At 34.3% G+C, this 23,319-nt stretch overlaps 4 protein-coding genes across 5 annotated transcripts; 3 read left to right on the top strand and 1 right to left on the bottom strand.

The window, feature by feature from the left end:
• Window positions 1–807: 807 nt before the first annotated feature.
• On the top strand, window positions 808–7,738 carry LOC11420147 (cell division control protein 48 homolog B). 2 transcript variants are annotated; one of them, XM_003624865.4, is made up of 12 exons: window positions 828–1,167; window positions 1,246–1,290; window positions 2,447–2,502; window positions 2,601–2,750; window positions 4,193–4,297; window positions 4,414–4,513; window positions 4,838–5,119; window positions 5,195–5,364; window positions 6,027–6,155; window positions 6,761–6,848; window positions 7,000–7,077; window positions 7,237–7,738. In XM_003624865.4, the coding sequence occupies exons 1-12, from the start codon at window positions 1,012–1,014 to the stop codon at window positions 7,558–7,560; spliced, it is 1,683 nt and encodes a 560-aa protein (XP_003624913.1). In that variant the 5' UTR covers window positions 828–1,011; the 3' UTR covers window positions 7,561–7,738. The 2 variants fall into 2 exon arrangements, with proteins under 2 accessions (XP_039683580.1, XP_003624913.1); XM_039827646.1 differs by having other exon boundaries at window positions 808–1,290.
• A 1,958-nt stretch (window positions 7,739–9,696) lies between these two features.
• LOC11422184 (uncharacterized) lies at window positions 9,697–14,374 on the top strand. Its single transcript, XM_003624867.4, has 4 exons — window positions 9,697–10,011; window positions 11,272–11,890; window positions 12,497–12,779; window positions 14,072–14,374. The coding sequence occupies exons 1-4, from the start codon at window positions 9,900–9,902 to the stop codon at window positions 14,117–14,119; spliced, it is 1,062 nt and encodes a 353-aa protein (XP_003624915.1). The 5' UTR covers window positions 9,697–9,899; the 3' UTR covers window positions 14,120–14,374.
• Window positions 14,375–16,580: 2,206 nt separating this feature from the next.
• LOC112416703 (uncharacterized) lies at window positions 16,581–18,023 on the top strand. Its single transcript, XM_024771034.2, has 2 exons — window positions 16,581–16,606; window positions 17,351–18,023. The coding sequence occupies exons 1-2, from the start codon at window positions 16,581–16,583 to the stop codon at window positions 18,021–18,023; spliced, it is 699 nt and encodes a 232-aa protein (XP_024626802.2).
• Window positions 18,024–20,936: 2,913 nt separating this feature from the next.
• LOC11415024 (transcription factor MYBC1) lies at window positions 20,937–23,158 on the bottom strand. Its single transcript, XM_003624869.4, has one exon. It carries the CDS (start codon window positions 22,937–22,939, stop codon window positions 22,040–22,042), a length of 900 nt encoding a protein of 299 aa, XP_003624917.1. The 5' UTR covers window positions 22,940–23,158; the 3' UTR covers window positions 20,937–22,039.
• Window positions 23,159–23,319: the final 161 nt, after the last annotated feature.

Genomic DNA, 23,319 nt, shown 5'->3' on the forward strand with positions numbered 1-23,319 from the left:
AAGAAAAAAAAAAGTAACATAAGTTACCATCTTCCAAAACACAGGGTTAAAATTCATTCGTCCTCTTTCGTGGATTGATTTGTCGCATTAAAAAGCTTTTTCCTTTTTAATTACTGCAAAATTGGATTTTCTACGTTTAATTTTTTAGAAATGTTAACGAGTGTTTCTGGGAAGGGCACCCTTTAAACACCTAAAGTATTAAGATTTTATTAAAACTTGCGTATTATTTTAGTAGAAATCGATTTTTTTTTTTAAGAAATAAATTGAAATTTTTGACTTTTTTTTAAAAATAATTTCTTTATTAAAAATCCTTAAAGAGTATCACGGGGGCATTCATAAATAAGATGCTTAATTTTTTAGGATCATCAAGGACACGAAGATCTTTTATGCAGCTTATTTGGTTATTGGGAGTGTGGATTTTATGGACCGAACGAAATAACTGACTATTCTTCAAAATCCATGCTTGGAAATAGTCAAGTTTAATTCGTTGTGGTGGCTAAAAGCCAATAACGTTACTTTTGTCTTAGGTTTTCAAAGGTGGTGGTCAGACCCGTTACTTTATTTGGGTATTGATTGACACCTGTTTCTGACTTTGTACAGTGACAACTTGTATCTTTTTGGGGCGACCTCTGAAGCACATCTTATACTAAAGGGGATCCGTTGCCGGTGTTAATATAATCCATTTTTTATTAAAAAAAAAAAAGATTCCCTGCAGTCAATAGAATCGCACATTCAAGCCTATCAGCCATCCTATGCATCTCATGGTTCAGATCAAGCTTCTCGGGGCATGATTCTGGTGGAGATGATCCCGGTCGGATCCGGTTACTATGCCATTTGTTTTTTATAGTAATGAATTGCGATTTTTCTGAACCATCAGATGCATCGAATGGCTGAGAATTACTCTACTGCATGAATGTAGCGAATCCAAAAAACCTACCTTGGCCATCAATTTTCACATTCAGTAAATAACCAGCGCCGCTTGTTCTTCCTCGTTCCTCCATTTCATCAACAATGTGTGGAGAAACTGAAAGCTGCACCAGCAGCACCAACGGTCACCATAAAGCAGAGGATGTCGTCGGTGGCAACGCTAAAGCTATTCAAATCCTCAGAGAACTCATCACTTACCCTCGTCTCTTCACTTCTGAAGCTAAACAGCTTGGCCTTAAAGTTCTGTTTTTTCAAACTCTTTTACTTCTTTTAATTCATTTTGGATTTCTTACTTTTTATTTTTGGTTTTGCTTTCAGTTTCCAAGAGGGTTGTTGCTCTATGGTCCACCTGGTACTGGAAAGGTCATTTTTTGTTTTCATTTTTAAATTAAAATTCCATCCATTTAATTTTAGTTGTTGCATTGGTGTGTTTTATTTCACTACTGAACTGATACTAAGGCCCCTGTTGTTTTGATAAACAGCTTCTCATGACAAGTGTTTATGTATAAGCCATTTCCATAGGAAAAGATGAAATTAAATTAATTGTTTTTGTATATGGTATAAGTTGTTTTCATAAGCTATATTGGAGAACTTATAAAAATAAGGCGAAAAAAGCTTGTGAAAATTGTCATAAGTTCTTTTCATTAGTTCTTCCAAACAGTCTCACAAATCTTATGTTAGTAGATAAGCTCAAATTATTCAATTCAAACAGGTCCTTAGTTAATTTCATTGTTTGGTTATCAAATAGGGTCTAGAGTAGATAAGATCAAATAGTTCAATCCAAATCAGCCCTTAGTTAATTTCATTGTTTGCTTATCAAATAGCGTTTAGTATTTGAAAATTTGGCTTCTAATAGTGTCGGGTTCAAGTGTGAGTGGTTACCCCGTATCAATGGGTTAAATCTTGGATACATAAGAGAGATGACCCATATTTCTAATGCCTTACAGTTTTGGTGGAGATGTGGTGTCGGGATCTTTTGTTGGCCCTAGATCATTAGCCTATTGTTGCTCCCTAGGACTCCCCAGCAATTAGTTCAAATGTAGGTACTTTAATCTATGTTGAGTGTGATGGTGGTTGATTTTTATACAAAAATAAAATAATTCCATAGTGTGCGTAAAGCTTAGAGGTAGGAAGAAGGGATAATTTTGTGATGCTAGGATCATTGGCGTGTTTGTTTGCATACACCAAGTAGATGCTAGTATAGTTTAACTGCCATATATGACTTTGGACATTGGGTTTTGGCTTGAGTGTTGAGACATGAGATGGTTTGTCCTGTTTGGTTTTCATATAGTAATCTATATGAATTTAGTGGGAAGTAGCTGGTCTGGACGTGCAACAATGGTTTTGATTGCAAACTGCAAGTGTATCTTTCAATGACAACAAGTAACTTAATATACATAGGATAATTATGTGATATGCTTATTCCTAAGAAATGTAATCAGGCTATGAACCAAACTAACATTTTGCTTATGAATAAAGTTAGTTATACTCGTCTATCTTTATGTGAATGTGATTGCAGACCAGTTTGGTACGGGCAATTGTTGAGGAATGTGGGGCAAATTTGACAATCATCAGGTACCTGTATTTTGAATATATAATTTTTTGGACCTTGTGTTTCAAAGATCTATGACTTGAGTCAGTTACTAGTTGTTATTTGTCTGTATGTTTTGCAGTCCAAACACTGTTAATAGTGCACTTGCTGGCGAAAGTGAGAGAAATCTGCGCGAGGCTTTTTCAGAGGCATCATCTCATGCAGCCTTGGGCAAGTCATCGGTTATATTTATAGATGAAATAGATGGACTTTGTCCTCGCCGAGATTCCATGTATGGGACAATTCACAACTTTTATGCTGAATGATACTTTTGTGTGTGTTTTTTTTTTTTTTTTTTTTTTTTTATAGCTTTTGCTTCTTTTACCACCGTACTTCTTTTTATTGAGATCAATTCAGTTGTAATCACAATTAAATTTAATGAAAGTAGAGAAAAAAAATAGGATAAAAACTCTACTTTAACAGAATTCCCCGGTCTATGCACAATAAATGGACATGGACTTTTTTATAATCTTTTTTCTACTCCTGAATTTGTTTAATGTCGGTTATGTATTGCCTCCATATTTTCTTAGCATATATTTAAGGGAACGTATCATAGCTTGTGGGTATGTAGTATGTTATAAAATGTTTCTAGGCTTCATGGTAATTCAACTTCATTGATAAATATGTGATATCAATAATAATATATTTTTCCTGGCTGCTCATTAATTGTGTCACAATATCAGAACTTACTCTTCAGTCGAAATAGGACTTGGTGATTCTATCCTTACCTGTCTAGCTTATTTTTTATTTCAACTAATACGATGAAGGTTATCAAGTTTCTTTTTGTTTGAAATTTGGAAATGGATCACTAGAGTTAGGGGTAGACCTAGAAAAACCATAAGAGAAACTATTAGGAAGGATCTAAAGATAAATGAGTTGGAGAAAAACATGGTTTTTGATAGAACGCTATGGCGTTGTTTGATTCATGTAGCCGACCCCACTTAGTGGGATAAGGCTTGGTTGTTGTTGAAATTTGGAAATATGGACAAAAGTCCAACTAATTTGTTAAAAACAATGTATTTGTATATTCTCTAAGATAAAGAAACTGCTTATTGATTAGAATGTCATTGATATTCTTGAGATATTATTGGCATCATTTACCGAATAAAGGGTTAAAATCCTTAAACTTTATGAATGAAAGTTCTCTGAATGATGCTTCTAAAGTGGTCATTAACATTAATTGGGACCAGAGTTGGATATAGCCTGTCAAGTTTATGAATCAAAATTGTATCAGGTGTTGTTTAACTTAATTCACACGATTGCAGATTTGCTCTTGGTTTTCTAAGCTTTGTCATGTCTTATGTTTCTTTCGTTTGATTAGAAATTATACTTGTAAGGTGGTGATTTAATGTTGCTATATGCCAACATCTGAATGTGGTCATCTTTGGCAACTGTGTTTTTGCTATCTATTCTGTTATTGATATCATTTTGATATCAATGACAGATTTTCAGCAACAATATAGTATTATTTAGCTATTTCTGGTCCAGTTTTATCAAATTATTAGCCTCAAATTTCTGTTTTGTTATGCTATGGTTTAACATTTTTGTTTTGCCTTCATATTATAAAGTGATATTGGGGATCTGTGGCTTGTCAGTTATTTTAGATTTAGAAAGAATTTATATATGCATGCAGCAGGCCTATTGATCCCGCTATTTTACACTGTCTACATGCAGAAGAGAGCTAGATGTCCGAATTGCTTCCCAACTTTGTACTTTGATGGACTCAAACAAAGCAACCTCATCTAATCCAGGGGTAGTTGTGGTTGCATCAACTAACAGGTTACCAATTAAATTAATGTTGAATTTGTGGGATTTTAGATAAAAGGAGGAGAGAAAATAATAAGAACTTTGAATAGTTTTGATTAGTTTTTTATATTTTTCTTATGCATGCACAGGGTAGATGCAATTGACCCTGCCCTAAGAAGGTATGGACGTTTTGATATTGAAACTGAAGTTACAGTCCCTAATGAAGAGGAACGCCTTCAAATTCTAGAGGTAACTGTGTGAAACACTATTTTTAGGTCTTCACCTATCCCTGGGTCTCGATCTTTTAGAATGATTTGAGTCTTGAGATGATATTAAACTCTCTGCAAGTAAGAAGCTAGGGGCACAAACCTTGAGATGTGAAGGATTTGTTGTGTGTGTGTGTGTGTGTGTGTGTAAATAACCATTCATGGGTCTCTACCAACACATATAGTTAGGATGATTTACTTCCTTTTTCAGATTTGTTTATGCAAATCCTATGACCAATATTTTAGTGAGAAAGTCAATCCATACAACAATGAATTTATGCTGTTTTTATTTTAAACCTTATTTTAGCTGTATACAAGGAAGATCCCTCGGGATTCACAAGACTTAGAATATGTTGCTGCATCATGCAACGGATATGTTGGAGCTGATTTGCGGGATTTGTGTCTTGAAGCAGTCAAATCTGCAATCGAAAGGTCTGACAATGCAAATAAGGATGTTAACGATTCCAGTTTAACAATGGAAGATTGGAAGAATGCAAGGTCACTTGTTCAACCAAGCATAACAAGAGGCATTACTGTGGAAATTCCCAAAGTGACGTGGAAAGATATTGGGGGATTGAAAGACGTGAAGGTTGTACTTTGTTAATTTTGCATTTGATTTTTACTCTGAAAATATCAATGTCTGAGTGTATTCTTCCTTGGACAGACAAAGCTCGAGCAAGCTATTGAGTGGCCTATGAAGCATCCTGATGCATTTTCAAGATTGGGAATAACCCCTATCCGTGGAATTCTTCTCCATGGACCTCCAGGATGTTCCAAAACTACTCTTGCTAAAGCTGCTGCAAATGCTGCTAATGTTCCTTTCTTTTCCTTGAGGTTTGAATTTTTTTTTTTTGAGTATGGTTGATCATTGTAGTGTGGAGACTGGAGAGTCTAGACATATGTAGGACTAAAGTTTATGATGAAGATAAAATGGATCATTTCCCTTTCCTTGAAATGACAATCATGTTATTAAGATGCAAACCCTATGTACCAAGACTATTTTATTTTCAAAGTTTCACAAACCCTCCTCCTCACAGTTGTTTGTATCTATTCTGAATCTGATTACCTTCTCAAGTCGTGTTCTGAGATACATTCCTCTTGGGGTGGGGGCAAAAAAACAGAAAGCTCTATTGGATCTTGTATGCCAAGCAATAAACTTGGTTTGAGAAATTGAGATTCAGCAAAATATGCCGTGTTTCATACATGGGTAAATAATGTGACTAAATTCTTGGCTGTTATTTTGAACCCCATTTGTTCAACGTTTTCTCCATTATTATCACCCTGATCCTCCTATTTAAAGTGGCACTTTTATTGTTCTCTATAAGGTGATGTTATGTTTTGATATGTTCCACATTCCAAGTTGTACAATCATATAGCACTCAAATCTGTTTAGATATATTTTTTCTTCACGACATTTTCTTTCTTTGCAATTCAGTTCTTATAGAAACTGATTTCCACATTAAGGCAATATTTTGAAGTAATAAATGATGAAACAGTTGTGCAGAATTATTTTCCATGTATGTCGGAGATGGAGAAGGTTTGCTTCGTGAAATATTTCAAAAAGCGCGGCTGGCTGGGAAGAGCATCATATTTTTTGATGAAGCTGATATAGTAGCTGGCAAGCGGTTAGTAAGCTTCCTATGCATGTGTTATGGAAAATAATCAGAAGAATCATTGTGTAGTTTGTTAGCGGCCAACACTCGGGTGGGATTTAGTCCCACATCGGATAGATAGGATTCTTGAGAAGAGTTTATAAAGAGGAGGCATTCCTCACCGTACAAGCCGGTTTTGTAAGGATGAGTTAGACCTCGATATTCGTGACATAGTTTTGGGTCTTTTACACATTGTGATAACATTTCATGATTAGTTTTCAATTGTTTAGACATATGGAAAATGTTATTCCGTTCAATTTCTCTATGTTGAACGACACACTGAATATGATCTTTCATGGAATCTGAACCGTGTTTTTGTCAGAGTTGTAGCAACATACTGTGACATTTTTGTTTCCAACTTTCATTATTGAATGAAATTTACAGGAGTCCCACTATTTGGGACTGAGACCCACATGTATTTCACTGAATAATAATGTGTTGGAAAGAGAGTTAGAAAGTGCGTTGATGACACTTATCTTTAATAAACTTTCCGTCTCTAATGCTACAAAATAGAAATCTGATGGTATTATACTTTTTTTAGTGCATAAGTGATGTACTTAAATTTTCCTTAATTGCAGGGGTGATAGTTCGAGCGGCGGTGCTGTAGTTGGAGAGAGGCTTTTATCCACTCTGCTTACTGAGATGGATGGCTTAGAAGAAGCTAAAGTAAGTTTATCTTTTGGGGGGACATTTTTTCATCCAACCCTTGTATCCTCTTTGTCTACCCATTGAATTCGTTTATCAAGAGATTGGTAGATAAAATCTAGTTTCTTTCTGTCCTTTAACCATCTTTTTTTCTTTTTTACCCTCCCTCCAGGGAGTCCTTGTTTTGGCTGCTACAAATCGCCCTTACGCAATTGATGCTGCACTTATGCGTCCTGGACGATTTGACCTGGTACGAGTATTTACAACTATACTTTTAATTCATATTCTTATAATTTACAACACAAGTTTTTCAACAACTTGAATCCATAGCCAATGATGGAATAATAGATTTTACCTCATTCAATTTTAATAACTTGTCTGACTCTAATATATTTTTATGGAATAATAGATTTTGTATGTTCCGCCACCTGATTTGGAGGGTCGATTTGAGATACTTAAAGTACACACACGTGGGATGAACTTAGGGAGTGATGTTGATCTCAGAAAACTAGCAGAAGATACCGAGCTCTTCACAGGAGCTGAACTACAGGGATTATGTAAAGAAGTTGGAATAGTAGCTCTAAGGGAAAACATAGATGCTAGCGTTGTTTACGATCACCATTTCAAGACCGCAAAGAATTCTTTAAAACCAGCATTAACAGCAGAAGAAATTGTTTCATACTCGTCTTTTAAGAGGACCTCATCTCGAGCTTTGTCGAAGGAAATTGAATAAGAACAAAGAGCCAACTGTTTGTTAGATAATAGATTTATATGACAAATGACTTGTTTTTATCTATGGTGGCATTTTAACTGTTGCTTTGAAAGTTTTTACAATCACGAAACAGATCCCTGTGTGTTTCATTAGTTGGCCACAAGGAAGAGTTTTAACTCTCGTCAAGCACGTTTTAATATGATCTTGTAAAAGCTTAGTAAAATGTCAACATCTTAGCTAATACTCCCTCCGGTTACTATTATAAGCAAAAATCTACTTTTTAGGTTCACCGAATAAATGATGTATATGGTCTAAATCAATGACCACGTACATCACTTATTCAATGAACTTAAAAAGTAGTTTTTTTGCTTATAATAGTGACCGGAGGGAGTACATGCACAAGTTGAGTCGTATTAATTACTCATTCCGTTTCAAAAATAAATGTTACATTTTTGCATCGTGAACTATTTCACATGACTTACTTTGACCCTACTTTTTAACTAATATACAAATAAAAATGTTAACATGTAAGATGTTTGATTTGCCTCGATAAGTGTGAGTTTATGATGGCTTTGCCACAAATACAAATGTTAATATGCAAGATGTTGTTTAATTTGCCTCGATAAGTGTGAGTTTATGATGACTTTGTCATCTCTATCTATCAAAAAAGGAAAAAATTTATAATTTTTTACTTTAGATAATTAAATATATTAACGGCTAAAGTTATGCACCGACATGTGTGAAGTGGTTGATAACGATATGTATCTTGAAACGGAGGAAGTATCAACTAAGGTTAGACAACATTGTCATATAATAATAATAACAACAACAACAACAACAATTACAACTAGGGGTGTTCACGATGCGGTTTGGTTCAGTTTTTAGGCTAAAAGTCATTCGAATCGCAATATATAAAAGTATGCGGGTTGGTTTGGTTTGGTTGATTTTTAAAATAAAATCCGAATCAAACCAAACCAATGCAACATGGATTGGATCGATCAGTGCTGTTTTTTTTTAGACAATATTTTTTTTGTTTCCCACATTAAAATCAAATTAAAAAGCTAAAAATGCAGCATATTTTCAGCAATGTTTTAAATTTCATACAACATTACAATTTTATTTTCATCCAACAATATTCCAAACTATGTGGACCAACTTAAACTTGGACAAAAAGTAATTCAATTTCGTAAGGAATACAAAAACTGAATTTTTTATCATTCCCCAAGAGTTCAAGTAACGCATAAATACATTTTTGAAAGAAAATACATAGAAAAAACTTAACAACATAAAAAATATGACATTTTTATTAAAGTTTCCATTGAGTTTTTTTAAGTATTGGTCTGGTGATATATATTTAATTAGTGTTTTTCGAATATTGCGGTTTGATTTGGTTTGGTTGGTAAAATCAAAACCGCAGACCGAACCGAACCAAACCATGCAGTTGAGTTAAAAATGATTTGAATACATCCGAACCAAATGCGATTTTTTGCGGTTTCGATTTGGATTGGTTCGGTTTGCGGTTTTTTATTAGATTAGTTTGGTTTTCAACACCCCTAATTACAACTATGAGTTTTGATAGATCAAAGATCAAAAGATTACATTGAGTTTCATGAAAATAGGCGAAAGTTTTTCTTGGAAAATATGAATTTTTTTAAAAACAAGATTAAACAGAATACAAGTTTGTCTTTTTTGCTGACTTTTTAGGATAAAGAAAGTGAGTTTTTTTCCTTACATTTTAGGATGGACGTATTTTGGAAGAATTTTGGGTTGATTTTTTTTGTTATTTCAATTATACCATTAAATAAATTTTCATATAATGATGTTATATTGTTAGTGTTATTAAAAAAGATAATTCTTTTTTATTGTACTTGTTATATTATTGTTGTCATTTAAAAAGATAAATATGATTTTTTGTGTTAAAAAATATGGTTTATTGAGTTTGTTACTTTTGAAAATCACAAATATTATTAGTTTTATGGGTTTTATTTTAAATAAATTTTGAAAGAAAAGAAAATGAGGAGACGTGTGGAAATAGATGGATGATAATATCATGTGATAGAGGAATTGTAGAAAACCGAACCGTACAAAGAAGATAATGCGGTGACCCTTTTTACATTGGAAATATAATAATTTCTCCACCCAATCAAAAAAGGGTTTGGTTTTTTGTTTTTTCTTCTGTTGAGTTTTCATTCTTCTAATATTCATTCTTCTATCTTTCTTTTTCTTCTTCTTCACCCTTCTTATTATTCCTTTCCCTCATTCTTAGAGGGAAGGAAAATACAAAAGAAGAGCAATATTATTTTTCAATAATCCTTTTTGTTTTCCCCTTTTTGGGTGAAACAAAAAAAAAAAAAAGAACCATGGATTCATCGTTGGTTTCTAACAACGATGTTGCTTCTGGGTTTGTTAAAGAGTCAATGGTTGACCCTTTTCTGGTTGAGGCTCTTCAGAATCCTCGCCATCGTTTAACGAGTTAGTTTCTTGTTCAAAATCTATGTTTTTGATTTTTTTTTTTTGTTGAATTTTCATGGGTTTGCTTCAAAATTGGTACTTTAGCTCGATTTAGGTTTCACCCTTTTCAATTTTTTTACTGATTTTGTTTTTGATTGCATAGATTTTGTGTAAGGTTTTGGTTTGGATTAGAATCTGTGTAGGTTGAATCATGTCAGATCTGAAATTGTTATTGTTTTTTTTCTGTGTTATTGTGAAATTTTGAGATTGAGACTGTTAATTTGATGTTAAAGTTGGGGTTGTTTGTTTCTCTAGAAACTAAATCATTGAAACTAGGTGTTAATTGGGGGTGTTTTGTTCAAATTTCATGTTGGTTAATTTATGTGAATCCTAGCCCTAAGTTTGTTAAAGATAATATCCTCTTTCAAAGGATAAAATGTAGACCATGACCATGAATTTGAATGTTTATGCCATTGAATTTTAAGGGATTAGCTCGTTTTGATGAAGGGAAGTACTATGATTTCCGAAGTTTACAAACTATGTTTTAGGGATTGTTGCCGAATAGCTATAGCGTAGTGGAACTTGAACAAATTGCTGTTGTTGGCGATACACTTTATAGTATAGTGGAGTTCGAACAAACTGTTATTTTTTGCGATTCACAGTTGGTAACATTGGTTGTTTACCATCGTTTATTGATGCTCTCCTCCCTACTTTCCCCTTCCCCCTGCTTTTCATGGCTTAAAAAGTCAAGCCTGTTAGTTTCTTTTGCATTTGTTAACGCAAAACATTGTCTGTAAATAAGACTTAAGTTACCATCTGATGAGATTGGTTGTAAGGCTCATAATCATATTGGTGATGTTTTTAAGCTGTCTACCTGTGTCATGTGAGGCAAAATGTAGCTGAGATTTTTTTACATAAGACCATGGAGCTGGAAATTGTACAAAAAATATATGCAACCTGAGATTGTGATTGAGTTGCTTTCAAAAGATGTCTGTTATTATCTATTTTTACCCCTGGAGTAGTTGATGACTTGATGTATAATCTATTTTTTTTTTCATAACTCATAAGCTCAGACTAGTAGCCATTTGGTGTAGGATGGCAGTTGGATTAGGATTTTCATAAGAAAATAAATTAGCTATTCTTTGATGATTATTCTTCATTTTAACTTCCCCTTTTCTGGCTGTATTTTGGTTATTTTCTTTCATTTTTTCTTAGTATATTAGCATGAATCATGATATTCTGTTAACTTTTTTTTTTTTTTTTTTTACTTTGTATCTTCAGTTCTGAGGATGGAGCTAGATATCCAGAAATTTATGAACAATGCTGATCAGCAGCATTTTGAGTTTCAACATTTCCCTTCTTCTTATCTCCGACTGGCTGCACATCGTGTTGCTCAACACTATGGTATGCAAACAATGGTTCAAGATATTGGCTTAGATGGACAGAGTAAAATTCTGGTCAGAAAGTTACCCGAAAGCAAGTATCCCGTGGTTCGCTTATCTGAAATACCTGCTAAACAGTTGGACAATGAGAAATCCGAGCTGAAAAAAATTGTCATTCAATCTAGGCCTCATAAAACTAGTTTGAATGGAGCCAATGATTCCACAAAAAAAGGAAACCCTCTGAGAAGTGTGGAAGAGAGGAAGGAGGAGTATGATCGGGCAAGAGCACGTATCTTTAATGGCTCTACAAGCTTTGATTCAGTTGATACCTCATCCATGGTCCCGACAGATGGGAAGAATTCTTTTATGAGCAAGGATGAGAGTGAAATTAGCAAAATCCCCATGGCTGATTCAGAAAGATTTTTTAGTGTCAGGGATAATAGTTATCCTCGAGTTGCCATTATCAGAGATAGGGAAAAGGATCGAAGCGATCCAGATTATGATCGTAGCTATGGAAGGTGAGTTCTATCACTATATCTTACAGAAAATGAATGCCATAATTGCAAACATAGTTATTTTGTTATTTTGTTGGGCTACACTTTGTCTCGCATTAGTATCAGTGAAAATAAAAATAAAAGCTATCTGTGTTCGTGAGAGACAATGGATGTTGGGAGCTAAGAATCACATGTCTTTTGTTTCGCTGGCATGTTAAATGGAACTCTGGATTCTATAACGTATTAACTTTTAGAGATGTCTTTTTTTTTTGCTATGTTGTAGTTTATGCATTTGTATTGGTTTAAACTTTAAGGGCCTATTTAGGTTGACTTGTTTGAGCTTATCTATTGACACAAACACTTATGAGACTGTTTGAGAGAGCTTAAGAAAACATCTTATGACAAGCCTATAAGTTGTTTTCAGCTTATTTCCATCAGCTCTCAGGATAGTTTATGAAAACAACTTACGGCTTATATGAAGACATTTTGACTTTACAGTATCTTTTGTTATAGAAAAGCCTTATGTGATAAGCTCTTATGCTATAAACGCTTAGTTAAGGTATTTATCCATACAGGGACTAGATATAATAGCCGGCTTATTTATCAAATTGAATTTTATTGTTGGTTCAGGTATGCTAGGAGTTTATCAGCCTCTGCTGTTAACCTGGTGCCTTTTAATTTGCCAAAAGCTCAACCTTCATTTGCTCCGTATGAAACTACTTTTAATCAGTTGGGTCAGATGCCACAAGCTCAAGCTTCACTTGGATATGGACCTCCTTCAACCCCGATGATGAGTCCTTTTTGTACCCCAGGATTGAATCCGGCATCTGGGGATGGTGCTTACCTACAATGGCCAAGTCCTACAATGATGTATGCTCATTCATATGACCAATTTAGACATGCTGTTTACCAGGTAAACCACATTTGTTTTACTCAATTTTTTTACCATGTTGAATTTGATGAGTGATTTCTGTACTAGCCTCAAATACAATAACATGTTTGAAATAAATCTAATAACTTACATAATTAGGTATTGTGGGTTTACCATTTTGATTGTTTTAATTTCATCGTGGGAATGACTTGGCTCTTGTAACAGAATGCTAATAGATTTGGGTAGGCTATTTCAATTCTCCAACTTGCGCTATTCAAATTTTGTTGGGTGGTGCTTTAATTTTATAGTTTTCCAGGTTTATACGAATTTTCCTGAAATAACGGGTGTCACTTTAACTGTACCTACTTCCCCGACTACCCTCGCTAAAACTGCGACATCTAACATGTATCGTTATGCTATGTTGTTAATATCTGATAGCGGCATAGAGCTATGCTGTCAACTGCGCCACTTAGTTGGTGAACGCGGCATAGCAGAGCAGCGGCTGTGTCCACTGTGACATGTTTGGTCGGCGGACCACGATCAATAGGTGTGGAGCTCGTGGCTGCGAATCACGACCAAAACACGTCAATCATCATGTCGTACTTAGAAACAAATCCGAGAAAGGGTTGAGAAAACCTGAACATGTCAATCATCATCACTTACATAATCACGGTCACTTGAAAATGCCTTCACTGTTGCCAAAGACAGAGTCGCTGTACCGTTTTTGGTCTTTGTTGTCCTTTAAAAGAAATGCTGAGTAGAACAGAGTGTCTTAGTTTTTTCGTGAATGAGTGAAGAGGTAGGGTGATTTGAACTTAAATTGGGAAAGGACAGGCAGTCCTTAATAGCTAGGGTTTAGCATGACACTATTGGTCATTAGTCATTACCGCTCAGCTATAGTGCCTCTTTAGTGTGACCACCTATGGTTGACCTTTGATTTTTATTAATAAACGATAACGACTGATATATTCATCTAACTAGTTTTTAATCTCAACCGTTGGTGATCTTTTATTATGATCTGATGGTACAGCATATGCATTTAAAGAATCGGCTTGTATTGTTATTTTCCCTTCATATCTATCCATTTTGTTTTTGCAAAATAATAGAAGTAAATCGTCAAATTGAAGGAAATTATTTTGTTGAGGATTAAAGTTTTTACAGGTGCACCAAACAATTTCTTGTCCAAATAGGCTGTTAAATTTGCCTCCCTGACGAAGATTTATTTTTCCCCCTTATTAAACTGTCTGATATTATTATTAATTGTTCTATTATCATGAATCTGATGTTAATTGTTCTACCATCATGCGTCTGATATACTTTTTGCTGTTTTTCAGTCTCCATTTGGTCAACCATTGAGCTTTGACTATTCACAGAACTATTAGATGATATTAGGGAGGAAGGTTTGGACTTGGATGCAGAAGTTATGTTGTTAGCCTTTTAGGGAAATCTCATATTAGATTCATTTTTCAGTACTCCTCTATAGACTTTTGTTTCTGTTATTGTAGTATGTATGTCTTTGGTTTTCAGTTTTGATGGTTACAGTATATGGTTCAGTACTTCTTATGTGACAGCTTATAAAATAGTTAACTCTAGTGGATTATGCATTTGTTATAATATATATGATGATAATTTTTCTATGGTGGATTTAAAATATATATATATATATATATATATATATATATATATATATATATATATATTTATAATGTTCTGGAGGCACAGATCAGTGCTTTGTTTACTACATCCATACAAAATAATGTTGCAATTGCATAAATTATTATATGTTCTGTTGATCTGCATCCTACTCTGGAAGGATAAGAACACCAGTTGGAAGCTATTAAAAAAAGCTGGCAGATTAGTTAATTTGATCAGTTTGAACAATTAAAAACTACTATTATGAATTCTTGGTCGTGGGCAAGATTTGTATTCCACCCTTATCTTATACACAACTTGCTGAGTGTGATTTTAAGAGTTACAACAGAGCCAACTTGGCTCAGTTGGAAGGACTCATTTCACATCTCATAAGGATGAGTTCAAATTTGCTTAGTTATTTTTGTTACTTTAACTTATTATTGAGGAGTGTTATTTGAACAACCAATTTGGTTGACAACTTTTGTGACAACCATAATTTATAAAGAAAAAGTAGGTATTTGCACTGAAACCAAAACAATAGAGATAAATTAAAAATAATATGAGTATGAGAGAGAGAGTTGTCACAAAAGTTGTCGTTAGATGGATGTTCAAATATCATTTCTCTAACTTAATATTGAGATTCAAGTTAATCCCTTAAAGTTTGGGTGTCACTTGGTGCTTTTAACTTTAATCGGTTAACTTATAGCTGCCTTTTTATTATTTTTCTATTTAAGTGGTTCATCTCCTCTTAGATCAAAGGTAACTTTTCACTCTTGATCATCAATAAGATTAGGACTATTTAGAATTTGCCAATGTATTTATCACTTCAATATCCCTACTCTCTGGTTTGCACCCTCTATCGCCCATCTAATCGTCTCCTATCAAGATTCAACATTTGCTTGAATTGTTATCTGCCTTTTGTCACTCACGTTTGGTTTATGAATCCCAACCATTGTTTTCTTCTTCGATTGCACGTCTCTTCAGTAAAAATTCCTTCATCATATGTGAATTTTTCTAGAGCTGGCATGACTGCAAGCATCATTTTAAAATTATTTGACAAGAAAAGGAAGCATATCTATTGTATCCATTGTGCGTATGTCAATAATAGATATTTCTTATTACATACTCATGACTGTATTAATTGAATATATGAAAATAACAATTAGAAAAATATTTTTGAGTTTAATCCCTTTTATTCATATTATTATGTTTTAATTACTGTTTGTTTTGTTCAAAAATTATGTTCTAATTGAAACTGATGAGCAGCAGGGAAAAGAAAACTAACGGACTACCATGACATTTAAAAGCATTTTCTTTTGAATTTTCCAGAATACCGAAAAATTTGAATAGATCCATAATTGTGAATTTTGGTGCGAGGTGTTGTTTAGTTTTCCGTCTTATTGCGGTGTTTGTTTGATTTAGATTGTTATATTAACTTCGATCCATTAGAGTTTTAGTTCGGTTCAAATTGTTTCATCAACTTTAATCCATTACAAATCGAGTCAATCCAAAGACACGAGTATTCAAGTCTTTTTAATTTTATCACGTCTGTTTGTAAGTATTTTTATCATTTTATACTATCAACTCAAGTGCTTTGAGTTTGTTTCCAAAGCCATCATTTTCAATTTTATGGAAGTTAAGTTTGTGTTTTTTTTTAAAGACAGATGTTAGTATGATAGTAATCGATATGTTAGCATTTTTGTCTTTTTTAGGATTTGTACCCTAAACTTTTAACTCATCAACTTTTTTAATCTTTTATCTCAAACTAATTAAACTACCCCACACATTAAAATATTAAGTTTGTATTGTTTTCGTAGCATTCTTCTATGAATGAACATCTTTTTTAACAAAACATGAATAGATTGAATCAAAAATGTAGTAATTGATACACAGGTTGTCCGAAACTATGGAACAATCGAGGCAAATCTGTTACTTTTGTAACAGAGTTCTTTATTGACCAATAATTAGAAGCGTCGTTAGATGTACCATAGCAAACTATAGTACATATTCTCCTGGAAAAACGTCACTTGACTAAAATCTAAACATACCTTTTTTACTATCAATAATAAAAGAAACCGGCTAAATAGCCACAATTTAAGTAGTGAATCCTCACTATTTTTAGGGACTTGCTTATAGCTCTTAATCCAAACTTGGTGACACACATTCTTACAATTTCCTTTAACTCCCTTGAACCCATCATCGGAAGCCCCAATGGGTTGGTCTGCAAATAATGCCAAGTTTGTATAGTTTTTTCCCTGCAATATTGAGGATTCAATGGAGGCCACATTGTGTTTGAATATTTGGAAGTGTTTTTCGTGCTCTACATCATCCTTGCAGACCTTTCCATATTATGTCATCCAGAGCTTGTATCTTTCTGCTAATGATGCATCATCAACTTGGTCTTGGATGCCATGGGACAAATATCCAAATTCCTATTAGTATGTTGATTAGAGTACAAAGGTGCTTGTTTTGTTCTATCAAACCCTAAAAGTGTTTGGCTACGCACTTCCAACTTGTGGTAGTATTTTTTTGGTACAATCAGTATTTTTTGTAGCATATAGACACTATAAATTTTCTATGTGAAAGAAGGTAATGTGCGATAAGTTTTTTTGTGTTTGTAATGCGAAAATTATATCAAATATATTTTCATTGTGAAGACGCCTTTTTTCAGTGGAGAAGGGACTCTAATTTTTTTTTTTTTTTTTTTTTTTTTTGTCTTAGATAAAGTGGTAATCCACTGAAATTAAACTCACACACAACTGTGAGGTCCCGGGTCACGACGTCCGCCCTTGCAATTTCGACATTTTCCAGTTGAGCTAGGACTTCTAGACGGGCTCTAAAATTTTATCCATGACTCTATCTATATATTTAGGAAAACTGTAATACAAAACATATTTCTAAAACAAACATTTATATCTTGTTCGGGATCTTCTTCTCACTGCCAGTGATTTTCCCTCTATGCTGTTCACTTTTTTTGACAGGTTGTCCATTTCTCAAGTGGCATTGGCAGCTATGACTCTATGGAGCCTTTGGAAATGTCGCAATAGCAAACTTTGGGACAATGTTGATACACCGTCGCTTGTGGTTTGTAATCGAGCAAGAGACACACTCTATGAATGGAGCTATATGCAACATGCAAACAATCTGGTGCAAGAAATAACACATGATGCGTTGTGGGAGAAGCCTCCGCTGACAGTTGTTAAATGTAATGTTGAATGCGCATTGTTTAACAATAACTCTATCATGGGCTATGGTTTATGCTTTAGAGACTCCATGGGTCATTTTCTGCCTGGCATGTCTAATTATGAGTTTCTTAGAGTCACTCCATCTGAGGCGGAAGCTACCGGACTTCTTGAAGCAGTCAAACTGGCTATTGCTCGAGGCATGCAATCTGTTATCTTCAAATCTGATTGCAAAATTGTGGTGGATGCTGTGAACTCTAGTGTCAACCCCCACAATGAACTTGGTGACATTATTTTTTATTGTAAACAACTTTTGTCTTTGCACGCTAACTTTTCTGTGCGTTTTGTAAGGAGACAAGCAAATAAGGTAGCTCATAACATAGCTAGAGCTTCCTTATCCCACCCTAGCCCCCATATTTTCTTTGATGTACCGTCTAGTTTGAACACTTTATTATTGAATTATATGAATTAATTTTACCGTTGCTCAAAAAAAAAACATTTAAATCTTACATTTAAATAGAAATGTAAGTTATAAAGTCTAATGATATTTTCTTTTAAATATAATTCTAAAATACATTAATATCTAAATTCTTAAAAATAAAAAATAAAACATTTTATTCTCAACACCATGATATTTGACAAACCCAGCACATCAAAAAGAAACACATGCATATGTAACTATAAAACGACACAATGGAGCTGAAGATCCATAGCCACTATAAAGCTTAAAGCACTCCCAAGGCCTCTCCTTGTCTAACTTCTAGTTTCAGGTAACACAATTTTTTTAATAAACCAAAACAATATATTAATGAAAACTACCCATGGTACAAAATGTGCCAATAAGAGTATATTTTTCATTTGAGCAAAGGATGCATAGTGTGGAATGGTGGATGATCTGTACTTAACTATATTCCATTAATCTCTTTGACCTAATTACAATCTGAATTATATATGAGATATGGTACCCCAGCCAGGGGTGGGTGGGTGTCTTCCACCTAGCTTCCTTCTGTGCTGTAATCCAGCACATCATGTTCTTTTGTCAGCCGGCCCAAATCTGAGAAAATAGTCTATAGTATTAATTGAATAATACCAAATAAAGGAAATAAACTTTTCATACCCCTAATATCACTTCAGATGGACACATTTAAAAAAATGTGTATTTTGTATGTTTAAAAGTAGGAAAATTCTATGGTGAAAAAAATGTTCAGTAGACATCTCAATAAGTGTATACATACATTAGAGAGAATGGTGAAATAGAATGATGATATAATAGGAAGAAAAAAAAATGATGTAGTGAATGAGATAATAATTATTATTGTTATGAAATATGTGTATTATTTTTTCTTTCAAAAAAAAATATGTTTTATTTTTAAGAAATGTGAGGTGAAGAAAATTGATAGGGAAGTGAACGTTGCAAGATTTGTTTGGCCCACCCACATGTGAATTGTACTTTGGATGAATATGAAATTTATTCAATTTGTACCAATCATCCATCCTGTAGAGGAACCAAGATGCAGAACTAGATTTTTGTTTCTGGTCCACAAATAAGATTCCCCTAATCCATTTCTATTATAATGCAGACCATATGTTATATTATATTTATAATGTAGTACTATAAAGTAGAATCAGAACTGACGTTTACCTAAACTTTTCTCATTTATATGGCATAATAAGAGGATATGTCTACTTTTCTTTTTATCCCTATGATGAGGTCAGAATTTTATGATTTACTCAAAGATAGGAAATTATCATCATCATTAATTATATGAAGATTTGTATTAAAAAGAAAAAATGTACATTATCGAGTCTTGTCATATAGCATTAGATATTTGATTGGAAGCTAGTGCACTATGAGGTAATTGATTTGTCGTAAGTGGAGAAAATATCAATCTTAAATTTGACAAATGCTTAGCGCATAAAGTTAGTAGTGACTAACTAAGATGAAGATAGTTGGTGGTTCAAGTTTTCTTATAGAAAACGACTTTTGACATTGAATCAAGAATAAAACTTTACTCTATCGAGAATAAAACAATTTATTGTTGTATTATTCAATCTTAAAAAATGAAAATGTTTTTCAGAAAGTTAATTTCACATGTCATGAATGAGACCAGACCCTAGTGTTGGTGTTGTACTGCTAAGAGAAAAAAGACACACTCCAATAATGTAGCTGCTAAGAAAACAACTGAGAGTAATATAATAGTTACGGTAAAAAGCATATTTTAAGTGCACCATGCCAATTCTGATGCCATTTTATACTAACCTGTTGGTAGCCAAAAATAATTAGTAAGCTGGTGCCTTAATTTCCTGGCAGAAACAGGAAGTAAATGTAGGTTGAAACTAATTTGATATTAAAAGATGACTCAGTCTAATGTGCAAAAACAAATAATGTTGGTTGCACCAAGCACAAACTTATTTTGCATAATTGAATCATTAAATCTCATCATACTTCATTTAAATTAAGAGGGAGACTTGTTGATCCAATAGTAAAAACAAACTTATGCATGGTGCAAGAGATACGTCGTAGATTTGGACTTCATAGATGGTCTAAAAACGTGGTGGCACACCAATTCTTGCATTCCCAATGCAATGTTCACCGTGAAAATCATAAGCTCAACCCTCGCCGTGAATTTTCACCTTGAAATTGTCTAAAGGCACCACATTTCCAAACATATGATAAATATGTTTTTAAATCTCAGTACATATATCACTTTATTTAGATTAAATTGACCTCCAATTGAGATTCTTAACGACTAAATTGACATTTTTTTTCCCTTAAAACCAAACCGCTCTCTATATTTTTCATCAGAGACCAATTTGAATAATTATTTACTCCATCTAATATATCAAAAACATGTTTTCTCCGTATGCAGAACACATATGGTTTAAGCCTAAGGAGAGTGAATAATGTTAGACGAATGCACTCACAAATAACACAAACTAAATTGCTTAAATTTTTTGAGAAAAGAGGTTAAGAGGTAGCAATATCATTAGCAAAAACAGAAGGAATCAAACTTCAAGCACTCAAATAACCACTCATTTTCTCACTATTCAGGTTGATTATATGGATAAACTGTTTATAAACTTTAGCAAAAACAATCCTGTCATGCTGAAGCTATGGAATTCGGGCACAGAATTGGAAAAGCAAAGTTAATAAGACCAAACTCAAGAAGCCTCACAGGAAACACACGATTAGAGTAACTTATAAGTGATGCTTACAGCTTATCCTCCTTGAAATAGAAAAAAAAAAGTGACGCTTATCCTAGATGACTTTCCTAATTACATTAGGCAAATGACCGGAGTCTAAATTTTCAAATATAGTGGAGCTAAATGTAGGTAATAATCAAAATTCTATTATACAAACATTCTGGGGCGCACCAACCTGATGTTTATCACAGATAACAGAACTCCACATTGTGTAATGTATTCCAATAGAGTCTCAATTTAAGTACATCAATTTGTCATCCAAACCAAAAAAAAAAAAAAAAAAAGTCAATATGAACAATTGGAACTTGGAACATTATACCTTATTATGCCTCAAAAACATAGTATGCTAAGATACTTGTTCCGAGCAAATGGATAGTCAAATAAGAAGAAATACACAACTAAGTAAACATGAGCTTATTGTGTTCTTTAAGCAAGGTTTATCCAGAAACTATGGAAACTAATGTCTAGTTTAGAGAAACTAACCCCACAGTGGAGTAAGATTAAATTTTAAACAACTGCCTTACATCAGGCATTCAAGCCTTCTATAGAATCAGACAATGTACAGCTCACCTCTGTAGGATACGATACGACACGACATGAAAGAGACAATTCCGTCATAATAGAGCCTCCCGAAATTTAGTCGAAGAATTCACAATCATATGTGCCAATCAGATATGCTTCCATCATTTCCTGCCGGGTATTATGTGTATTTATTACCATCTGCAGAGAAAAGTATGAAACTTACAGCTTTTACCACTGCCAAAAATGCCAATTCAAAACTTCCCAAACCGTAACACTCTGAGTTACACTGATCTGCAGCCGAATTCCCAAACATCCGTGGGATAAATCAACATAGAGGAAGCCCTATACACGAAACAACTACTGATTCGTCAAACACATGCATAATCATAATCCCTTCCAAAAGTGACATCATGATGAATGTCGGTCACCAGAACCCGACAGAGACTATATAGACCGCCACGAGCAAGGTAATTACATAACTAGTTTTCTACAAGGACACCATAATAGACTGTGGAGCTTTCGGATCTGCATACTTTAACCTTGATATAGACTCCAATACCAATTAGTAACATCAACACCGACAAAGATTACCAATGACACTTAACATAAATTAACAACTAAGAACCTGACCAAACATCAAATACACCATCAATGACCCACCATTAATTGACTCAAGAAGACACAATTGAAGGTGCAATGCAACTAATGAGACGGATCAGAATCAGATCACTATATTTTATATATAATAATTATAACCCAAATTCAATCATCTCCGGTTGGAAACAAAGTCAGAACCTTTCTCCCTCCAGATGCATTAGCTGATTCCATATCCTCCACATAACCACCACCACCACCACCTAAAGTGTTATGATGCACCTGTGCCCCAATTCTATGAAGCTGCTGCTGGTGTTGATGCTGGTTTTGCTGTTGATGATGTTGCTGTCTAGACAAAAAAGGATTATCAAAATGTCCATTTGGCGGCGACCCGAAATGTCCAACCGGCCGATGATACTGAGCAGCAGCCATCTGCTGCTGATGATGAATAGCAGGAACAGGAACAAACGGCATAAAATGATCGGAATTCGGCCGGGCAACCGGATGAAGAAAATGTGGCGGTACAGGGGAGCTAGCAAATAAATGATCAGTAGCAGCATCATTAACAGAAGCAGAGCCACCACCGGAAGCACCACCACCACCACCAGACGAAATACCCTGCATGCGTTTAAGATAAAGACGATATTTCTGAAGATGACTCGCGACGTTTTCTCTGGTTAAACCGTCGACACTCATAAGCTGCATTATCGTCTTGGGAACAGCGTTCTTGATACCGAGATGTGCCACGGCGTCGACGAAGCGTTTGTGGAGCTGTGGGGTCCAGACAAGACGAGGGCGTTTGAGTGTTCGAGCTGGCTCTTCGCCGGCAGTGCCGGAGGTGAGTTCGGTTGAATCGGCGAAATCGGTGGAGGAAGGAAGAGAAGAAGGTGGTGGTTGTTGTTGTTGTTGTTGCGGTGGTGGGATTGTGGGTGGATTAGGGTTGTTTCGTATGTCGAAAGCGATGGCGAGATCAGGTGTGATTAGGGTTTGTGATAAAGGCATGAGTTCTTCTGGTGGTGGAAGTTGTTCTTCCCATCTTGAAAACCAATTTGAATCATCTTCTCTCATTTTTTTTTTTTTGTTGAATTGAGAAGGAGGTGGGTGTGTTAGTAATTTAGTAGTAATGGAGATTGGGATTTTGATGAGAAGAGAGAATCAGTTTGTTGAATTTGATTGAGAGGTTAGAGAGAGAAAGAGAGAAGAAGAAGGGATGATTGTGATTGGATTTGGAGTGTAGTGAGAGGGTGGAGAGAGGTTCGAGGTGGATCTTGTTTTTTCTTTTTTCTCTTTCTTTTCGCCTTTTTATTGTTAGAAGAGTGAGTAAGTCTTAGTAATGTTTGTTTCTTTGTTGCGGGTAATCAATTTTATTGCCATATTTTTTTAGGATTTAGGTACAAAATGAGTCAAAAATTTTAAAGGATTTGATGCCCATCAATTATTCAGAGTCA

The sequence above is a fragment of the Medicago truncatula genome, chromosome 7, assembly GCF_003473485.1.
Source record: "Medicago truncatula cultivar Jemalong A17 chromosome 7, MtrunA17r5.0-ANR, whole genome shotgun sequence".
Classification (NCBI taxonomy): Eukaryota; Viridiplantae; Streptophyta; class Magnoliopsida; order Fabales; family Fabaceae; genus Medicago; species Medicago truncatula.